The 9,986-nt window shown below is 38.1% G+C and overlaps 1 protein-coding gene and 1 long non-coding RNA gene across 5 annotated transcripts in view; one reads left to right on the top strand and one right to left on the bottom strand.

The window, feature by feature from the left end:
• Positions 1 to 9,986, bottom strand: part of HECW2 (HECT, C2 and WW domain containing E3 ubiquitin protein ligase 2) — a 433,607-nt gene that overhangs the window by 14,137 nt on the left and 409,484 nt on the right. For all 4 annotated transcript variants that reach the window (XM_027865816.1, XM_027865818.1, XM_027865817.1 and 1 more), the window contains 4 exons: positions 7,609 to 7,707; positions 5,663 to 5,792; positions 4,489 to 4,635; positions 1,951 to 2,065 (listed from right to left, as the gene is read on the bottom strand). In XM_027865816.1, the coding sequence (XP_027721617.1) occupies positions 1,951 to 2,065; positions 4,489 to 4,635; positions 5,663 to 5,792; positions 7,609 to 7,707 (491 nt within the window). The remainder of the gene's footprint in view (positions 1 to 1,950; positions 2,066 to 4,488; positions 4,636 to 5,662; positions 5,793 to 7,608; positions 7,708 to 9,986) is intronic.
• LOC114045701 overlaps positions 2,074 to 9,986 on the top strand; it is a 17,363-nt gene continuing 9,450 nt past the window's right edge. Inside the window, exon 1 of the long non-coding RNA XR_003569423.1 lies at positions 2,074 to 2,159. This is a non-coding gene — a long non-coding RNA (uncharacterized LOC114045701). The remainder of the gene's footprint in view (positions 2,160 to 9,986) is intronic.

Genomic DNA, 9,986 nt, shown 5'->3' with positions numbered 1-9,986 from the left:
CTTCCTTCCTTCCTTCTAAGTAAATAGGCCATTCTCTGCTTCATTTCTTACCTAGCCTTAATCACTAAAAGGGCAATGCCTCAGTCAAGATCTGTTAAAGACCTTAACATAAAAAGGCCAAGGTCTCTCACTATCTACATCTTGCCACTGGACCCAGATGGTTCCCGAGGAGAAAGTGAGGCTGGTGACTTTGCACTGCCCTTCCTCACTTAAATCCAGTTCACTTGCATATCATGGCATCACCTCCCTGATGTCATGGTCTTCTTCAAGAACAAAGGACAAACAAAACAATTGCTTCTAAAGATACCCACTTCTTACCTTAAACCACAGAAGGCTAAAGATTTATAGCTAAGGAGATTAAAATGATATAGTTTTTAAATGAGTTGTCCCAAAGTGGAATGGGCTGCCTCTAGAGGTGATGAGTTCCCCCTATATGATGGTCTTCAAGTACAAGATGGAGGACCACAAGTTATGTTATCAATGGGGATTCCTTTCTGGTGGGGTGTGAATGGTACTAGAGAGATGCTTAGGTTTCTTTTAACTCTTAAATTTTGTGATTCTGTGATCCAGAGGCAGCTAATATTTAGGGTTATCTCTAAGACAAAACACCTTAGTAAGTACTTTACAATGGTCCTTTTTTTGGTAATTACTTTTCATTTAAATTGTCTACTTCCTTTGAATTTACAGAGTTTTCTTGCTATGTAAAAGTTTTGGTAAGGATTTTACCTTTCCCAAGAATGTATTTAATGCTCAAAAGTCAAGCTTCATAATTTTAACTTTGCTTTTTTGTTTTTTTAACAGGTCTATCTCATTGCAAATGAAATTCTAAGGCATTTGTATGAATTATTTGACTGAAGATTTGAGGAGATGGTTAGAAATACCAATTTCCAAATTATCTATCTATATCTACAGATATATCTACCTATCTAAATTACCTATTTGAAATATCTGCATAGAAATTCCAAAATATCCATCTATCTATTTATCTGTCAGTCTATCAACTATCTGTCTATTTATCTATTCATCATTTATCTGTCTGTCTATCCGCTTGCCTGCCACATATTAGATAAGTAGAAATATTGCATTGTGGCAGGGAGCTGCTGGTAAATGTTTAACAACTGGCTTTCAGAAAAAAAAGTTTTCATAACACACTTTAAAGTTTAAACAGCATTAACATTTTCCCCATCACTTTCTGAAGTCTAGATAATGATGACGACAAAAAAAACACAATAAAGCAAGCCCTGATTTGTAGCATTTGCTGACTTCCAAGATATAAATGCTCACAGTGAAAATTTAACAATTAGTTCTCAGAAGCCTGTATAAGCTGCTTCCAGCACATCCCTTTATAGTGGATAAAGACCTGGCTATGAAGTCAGGAGGACCTGGGTTCAAGTCCTGACTCTGACACAATTCAAGTTCACCTCTCAGTGTTCCCAGACAACTCTCTAAGACTCTGATTGCATTGGGTAGAAGGTGCTTACAAACAGGGAGTTCCTCTTCACAGAAGAGATTACAGGTGGAGAGGAAGGAAAAAAAAAAGTGTTAGATAACACAACATTGAGTCAAGGAATAAGTGGCTCAAGGAATCAAGACTTCTTGGTCTGGAAGCTCAAAGGGTGTGGCTCTTCAAGTTCCATAGGAGTGGAGGGAGGGTTGGGCAGGGGGCAGCTGGCTAGTGATCCCTTGCTTCAAAAGCAATTACTTAGTGTTCACATAATCACTAACAATTAATTATGATGACATGCTTGGGTGGTATGTACATGGCATTTCCCTTGTTTGCCAGATAAGGAAACTAGGGAAAGATGGGAATGTGACTTGCTCAAGGTCTCATAAAGGATGCTTCAGATCTTTGAGTAGAAACCAGATGATCTTCTCAGCACAGAATTCAGACCAAAGTGCCAACCCATACCCCTTCCTTTGGTTAAAGGCTTCAAACTCAGCCAGTTTCACCTCCTCTATATTCTGTGTTGTTTCTCCAGTCACTTAGGTCTATTTCAGCAGTTCCAGCAATGACCAGTTCCAGTTCTCTTGCATCAAAAACAGATACCAGCCTAGCATCCACCACCTGTGAAAGGAAGAGAATTCAAGGAGATGAGTCAAGGAAATCCCTTCTGTGAATGACTTGGCAGAGAAGAATAGCATTGGGAGGAGGAATTTAAGTAAGTGGTGCTGAATATCCCTTTTCTACGATAAATCAACTAACAAGCATTTATCATTTATGTACATTTATAGATTAATTTATGTGCAAGTTTTATATGTAAATGTAAGATATAAGGTATAATTTTAATTGCAGCATTGGTGTCTATAAGAACAACAACAACATAATAATAACTAATATTTATACAGCACTTACTATGTGCCAGTGACTATGCTAAGCACTTTACAAATATTGTCTCATTTGATCCTCACAATAATCCTGGGAGATAGGTACAATTATTATCCCTGTTTTACATATGAGGAAACTGAGGCAAACAGAGGCTAGGTTACTTGCCCAAGGTCATACAGCTAGTAAGTGTATGAGGATGGATTTGAACTCAGGTCTTCCTAACTCCAGGTCCAGCATTGCATCCACTCTTCACTTAGCTACACCTAAGTGTCAACATGTCATAGCATCCTAAGATCATCATTCTAGAATTGGAAGGGACCTTACAGGTCATCACATCCTTATTTTAGAGATGAGGAAACTGAGGCTGGAAGTTAAACGACTTGCCCAAAGTCACACATTTGTAAGTGGTGGAGCCAGAATTCAAACTCAAGTTTCATGACTCCAAATTTATTTTTCCTCCATTGTATCATACTACCTCCACTAACATGTCAAGAGAGTACAGAGAAGGCTCTCCAGCACATTGGTTTCCCCCACCCCTCACTACCATTGTGATGAACTAATGGGACAACATGGATGAGAGTCACAGAGTGGGAGAGCATGGATGGGTTGCTATCTCAGACTCATTGTCCTGCATGTAGACATCTCAAACTCAGCAGGTCCAAGACGGAACTCATCTTTCCTCCCATCACCTTCACTCTTCTGATCTTCCCTATTACTGTTGAGGGAACTACCATCTTCCCACTCACCTAGGCTCACGATCTAAGTGTCATTCTCAACTACTCTTTCATATTTACTTACATGACTAATCAGTTTCCAAGTCTTGTCATTTCTACTGTCAAAACTTCTTTCCTATTGATCCCTTTTTTTCTGGTCACTAAGGCAAGACACTGGTAGGCCCTTGTTATCTCATACTAAACTATCACAATAGTCTTCTGGTTGGTCTCCCTGCCTCAAGTCTCTCCCTACTCCAGTCCATCCCCATTTGACTGTCAAAGGGATCTTCCTTCTCCCCCATTCAGTAAACTCCTGTGGCTTCCTATTACCTCTGGTATAAAAGTCTTTACAACTTGGCCGCTTTCAACCTCTCTAGTCTTCTTACCCACTTTAATCTACTTTACATATTCTATAATCCAGCCATGTTCATTTTCTTTCTGCTTCTGACACTCAACACAGCATCTCCCAACTCTTCCTTTTTCATTGACTGTTCCCCCATGCCTAGGCTGCTCTCCATCCTCATCTCTGCCTCCTGGCTTCCTTGGCTAGGAAGACTCAGCTCAAATCCCACCTTCTCTTTCTCAGGCCTTTCTCAGTATCTCTCCTCATGTACTGCTACTGCTTTCCCTCTGACATTATTCTGCATTTTCACTGTATATGTCTTTTGTCTACATGGTTGCTTGCATAAGGTCTACCCCATTATAATGTGAGCTGCTGCAGGGTAAGGACTATGTTTTCGTCTTTCTTTGTATCCCTAGTGTTTAGCACACTGCCTGGCGCAAAGCATGTATTTAATAAATGTTTATTGACTGATCGACTGTTTTGCTGGAGGGGATACTCACATCTATGAGACCACATATCCATAGGAGTATTAGGGTTTTTTAGTTAAATCAAAATACTCTCTCTCAGCATCACAATTTTCCATACTACATCAAAATAATGATTGGTCCAATCGGCTTCTCTGTTCTGAAAAGGATCTTAGTGGCTTCCAAGGAAAAAAACCTCCTCGAACATATAACTAGCTTGTTCTGACCATTATGTGTGATCATTTCACACCCTCAAGCATGAGATTCGATTACCCATATCTTAGCATGCATGACTTAAAATGATATTAGTGGTCATTAAATCATCAAATCCTATTTAAATTCTAGTCAAAACATTTAACTCAAAGACCTCTTGAACCAGAGAATTCCATGAATTCAACAATCCACCCACCCCACCCCATTTTCTCAGAAAAATTATCATATAAGCAAAGAGTATTCTCCATACATTAATTTGAATAATCAATGTTTTATGTAAAAAAGAATACTTCATGCAGGTAGAGATAATATGTGACATCTGTAGACACAAAAGATATATTTTGACATTTGTGGATAGCCATATATGGATTTTTACATCTGTAGAAACCGAAATTCAAAGCATGCCCCACAAAGGCCCAATTTCTTTACCTCATAAAAACCCCGTACTAAGCTCTCTGTTTGTTGTACAACACCCCTCTCAATCCTCCATTTCACCATTCTCTCGATGTATTCTTTCTTGTTCTTCTCTGTGACTGGGATATTGGCACCCCCTGGTTTTAATTCTCGTTCAGTGATCTTGGAATAAATGTATATAATATATATTTACATAAATATTTTTAATGGAGTCAAAGTATTACAGTTTAGTCACAAAAGAGACTATTACCAAAAACATGAAGACATTTTGCCATAATCTGTATAATTGCACATATCTCTGTGGCATAAGAATTGTGTCTTCCATACCTTGTCTATAAGAGACCTTCATCAAATGCTATGTATATAGTGAGCACTTAGTAAGCTTCATATGACTGATTATTTGATATCAAGGAGTCTCAGAGTATCACTACTTATTTCTAATTCTCATCAATTAGGCTGAATTTCTTTGAGGTGCTGGCTGTTTGCCATCTGAATGGCTGATTAGGACTTTTCATAAATCCCAATGTGACTTAGCATTTATTATGTATTGGTATCTAATGTTTAAATGAGAATTTAACTTTGAGAGTAAAGGATTTATATTCAGATGAGAACCAAGGTTGAAAAGATATTATGAATTCTGGAAAAAGCTAACAGCAAGATATAGTAATGAAAAAAAAATCACTGAGGCCCAGCCTACGCTAATGCTGGCAGAACAATATAAACCAATGTCACTGATTCTATTTTGCACATCTGTATCAAAATATTGATTCTATTCATTTTATGACTGCATTTTCCTGTCTGAATAATAGCCAGATACAAATATACATTTAGTATGTGGGTTCTATGAAAATGAGGGCTTTAAAAATGTGTTAGGCACATAGAAAGTAGCTCACAGCGCATATTGTTCTTTTGAAAGCAAAAATAAGAAGGCTTACACAATAACATATGTAATATGTTGCCATTTAGCTCCTTTTCCTCTGTGATGGCACTGTTATTTCTAGAGATAGATTCTACAATGAGTAAGTACCTTCACAGAGTAAATGGACACACTCACCTGATTTAGGAATTGTCAAACTCTACCAAAAATAGCCATGCCTGATGTTTGTCCACTGATATAGCTGATCACCTAGCAATAAATTCTAACAAAGCAAATAAAGAATCTGGCCACACTGCTTTAGTATGTGCATACCTGTCCAAAAACTTCTTCATTTACAGTAAAGGTGAGGTCTAGGATATCATGTATGTCATTGTCTTTCATCCACTGAAGGCTCTGGTGGAACTCTTCATCAAGGTATTCTAGATCACTCAAATCACACAGACTAATGTGTCAAAGAGAAAGATGAAGATTGAAAAAATGTTATTAGTAGACACTGACAGACATTAGGAAAAAGATGAACTAAGCAACAGTGGTTCCTAGATTTCTGTTATTTAGAGTCTAAAACTAAGCAAGTGAAAAAAAAAATAAAGAAACTTTGTAAAGGTTATAGAGCTTAAAGATAGTCAGGATTGCAGAGATCGTCCATTTCAATGCCATTATGTTCTGGATGAAGAAACTGAGGCTCAGAGGGGTTCAGTGAAGTACTCTGTCCCAGAGACACTTAAAAGCAAAGTCCCAACTAAAATCCAGGTCCCCTAATGTCTAGTCCAGGGCTAGTGCCACTATGCCACACAGTCTGACAATATTGATCTCTATCTTTATAGAGAGACTAAGGGCTGGACCATATCCAGCTAGAGGGCAATGAATTTGGAATGTGGAAAGTAGACCAATAGCTGCAAAACCATTAGAGCAGATAGGAAGCTAGAATAAAAATCAATTAATTAATAAGCATTTAATGAAAGCCCCCATCTTCAAGCAGTTTACATCACACAAGGTGAAGGGTGAAGGGCAACATATGCGGTTGTGCAGGAGGGAGAGGTACGAGTTATTGCATAGATCAGGAAAGGTCTTATGTAGGAGGTGAAGCCTGGGCCAAGCCCTGAAGTAAACTAGAGAGTCTGAATGGCAGAAGTAAGAAGTGAGTGGCCTTCAGACACTGAGATGGGAGGTGGAGGGCCAGTTTGACTGGTGTGAAGGATATTTGAGGGGAATAATAAGCAAGCAATGCTTCATATGGCTTCTGGGAATGTCAGCCCATCTTCATGAAAGAAGCTAGAAGGAAAGGAGAAAACACTATGTCTTCAATTCACCAATCAATTATCTTTCAAGGCTGTATTTTCCTATTGGGTATTAGAACATTTTTCCAGTATCCTCTTCTTTTTTTGTTCATTGGAAATTATCTTTCTGCGTGTCAGGGATTCACTTTAAAGAAGATGGAGAAGGAGTTGGTTGGTGTAGGGATAGAACTGACGGTCAAAGGTAGAGAACAGTATGGGTAGTATTTCTGTTAAGATCTCCTCACTTTGTTTCTACTTGTCCCACAGACAGAACAAAATATTGCCTACCCGTGCTTGGCCTTGCAATGTACTGCTTATTATAGGCCAGAACCAGCTGTTTGCTCCAATGAAAGATTGCTAGCTGCAGTCTTTCATTTTTATAATAGTACTGAAAATTCCCATGGAAGTTTTATTTGTACCTCCCTCCATAAATCTAATTTTCCTTTCACAAAGCGATGGCTTTGAGCATGCAGGGTATCCCAAAGACATAGAAAGGACCATGAAAGATGAGAAGTGAGCCAGGAATAATTTAAAGTTTGCATCAATGTGAAATATAAAATCCATCTCAAAGGGAAGAGGACTCTGTGAGTCATAAAGACTAACCCACAACTATTCTATTAATAATATGAATTGATGCCATAAGCATTCCAAAGCTGTATTTGAAGTACAATTGTTTTGAAGGAACATGTGTTACCAAGTATGAGAAAGATAAAATGGTTCGGAAGATAGCAAAACTAAGATTTTTGTAGGCAATCCAGAAATAAAGAGGGAGAAAAACAGAATATGGTTGGACAAATAAACAAAACTTCAAAACTTACTTAGTTTCAGAAAATTTGTACAGCTATAAAAACAACATCACAATGAAGATTGTTAGCAGATAGGGAAACACTGACTTTTACAATAGGAATTTTCCATTTCAAATAAAGGGAAATACTGTATTTTTTCCATGCTGATTAAAAGAATAAAAATACTTTTACTCACATTCTGAGAAGGGCCTTATAAAATGGTCGTGTGAAGAAAGCGTCTAACAAATACTGGTGTATCAGTGCAAGGCCAAGGATTCGACCACTAAACCTGAACCTGAATAAGAAAAATAGGAAACAGATCACATGACCTGGGTTAGTGAATTATTAAATGGTTCCACATGTCCACAAGGAGTTCATATACATCCTAGATAACTAGGCCTACATTAGGCTAAAAGTTCACATCTTAAACTCAAGTCAAATTTGTTTGGCTTAGTTATCTTTGTAATTTGAGAAGCTATGTGGTTCAGTGGATGGAGTGCTAGGCCTGGAGTCAGGAGGACCCACGTCCAAATCCATCCTTAGACACTTACTAGCTGTGTGATCCTGGATGAGTCACTGTTTGGCTCAGTTTCCTCATCTATAAAATGGGGATAATAATAGCACTTACATCCCAGGGTTGTTGTGAGAACCAACTGAAATAATGATTTTAAAGTGCTTAGTACAGTGTTTGGCTCATAGCAAGTGCTATATAAATGTTACCTATTACTAACAACCAAAGATTTTGTAGTATGAATAATATTCTGCATGCACCACCTGTTTTGCCAATATGAGTCGCTCATTGTCATTTGTGAGAAATCCCTAAGGGCTACCAATTGAGGTATAAATCAATGCATTCTGGTAGCCAATGGTAGGCAAAGTGGTACTGATGTTGCTTCCGTTTTGTTTGGATTGATGCTCGTGGTATTTCCCTTATATCTAGCACCAACTCATTTTCTGTCACCCTGGTATACAACTAAATATCTTACTTTGCAGAACTTCCCCTTTTTTCTCTCTCCCTCCTCCTTAATCATGATGGTTATCCTCTCAACCCTCAGGGCAATGAAAATCTCTGCCTCTGGAAGTTTTTGGGATTTCCCAGAGACAATGCACCATCTTCTAAACATCTCAAGGCACAATTCATTCTGATTCATTTTGGAAACTTTCTTGAAAATAACTGATATTATTCACCTAGATGATTGAAATGTATACCTCTACATTTCTCTTTATTTCGAGAGTAACAATGCTTCTGGTAGTTGAATCTGATGGCTTCCCTAAGTCAGTCTTTGGAGCAGCAGCAGATATGAGACATTCTAAGAGCAACAGTTTGTCCCTTCTTGTTTCTTCCACCAATGTTAGCCTCCTCCCACCAAATGGTGTTAGATAGCAGTGATTGCATGGCAAATGGTAGCTAAAAAGTTAGGGTGAAAGTTGGACATATTAACCTCTAAGCCATAATTAGATTTTTCCTCAAGGTACTGGCAAAAAAAGAAGGGCATGAATGATGTCTCAGTATGTGACTAAATCATGTTTTACTCACTTGTACCCAGTGTAAAACAAACAGGCACTCTCAAAAATAGGTGCTTTGAAATTTTTTTAATGTCCATGAGTAAAGGAATTTGGAAAAAAAACTTAACTTGAAATAATTTAAATAAAAAATAAACTTAACTTGAATTATCATAAAAAAACTCATCTTTTTTTAAAAGATTTTATGAAAAATCAGTAGGTAGGCAGTCCTCAATTGAGAAATTGTGGATTTACAAATGAGTAATAATATGACTAGCTATTCCTACTGCCTTCTTTTCCATCATTAATGCCTTTTTTGCTGGTGCTCTCTCACCAACCCTGGACCCTCCCCTTTGTGCCTAGAGTCCTCTCTCCCCCTGTTTCTTACCTTAGCCAGATAAAGAATTCCTAATGTCTCTGCTTCACCCCTATTTTGCCTGACCATTAGTAAGTAAGTAAACTCCCTGAAGGCAGGGACTGTCTTTTGCTTTTTTTTTTCTCATCCCCAGGGCTTAACATAGTGCCTGATACAGTAGGCACTTAATAACTGTTTATTAATTATTGACAACCACAGCTGCAGATGCTGGAGCAGCTCTAATCCCTTGGCTGAGACTTTCCCAGATGCTGCCCTAGAGATTCTGCCTAGGGCAAATATCCTAATATACTTCTTCCTGACCTCCTCAAGGTTGAAGAAATACAGAAGAACTCAACATTAGCATTTGTACTTTTTTTTTTTTTTTAAACAGACCCGTGAACTTTTGGTGAGAAATTTCTTCTGCCAATGCAGACTGGCACCTCCTCTGCAACATACAGTCTTTGGGAATTACCAGGAAGAACAAAGACAATCAATGACCTCTCTAGGGTCACAGAGTCAGTAGGTGTCAGAAAAAGACCTTGAATACAGGTCTTCTTGATTCCCAGGTTAACTCTACCTGCCAAGCCATGCTGCTTTCAGTTTTTGTATTATGCTGACTAGCTAATGGCTTAAATAAGCTTTTTTTTTTGGCTTTTTGGTGAGGCAATTGGGGTTAAGTGACTTGCCCAGGGTCACACAGCTAGTAAAGTGTCAAA

This window comes from Vombatus ursinus, unplaced genomic scaffold (genome assembly GCF_900497805.2).
Source record: "Vombatus ursinus unplaced genomic scaffold, bare-nosed wombat genome assembly UNPS02014779.1, whole genome shotgun sequence".
Lineage (NCBI taxonomy): Eukaryota > Metazoa > Chordata > Mammalia > Diprotodontia > Vombatidae > Vombatus > Vombatus ursinus.
The sequence above is the reverse complement of the archived record's forward strand: the minus strand, read 5'-3'. Positions and strand labels throughout refer to the sequence as shown.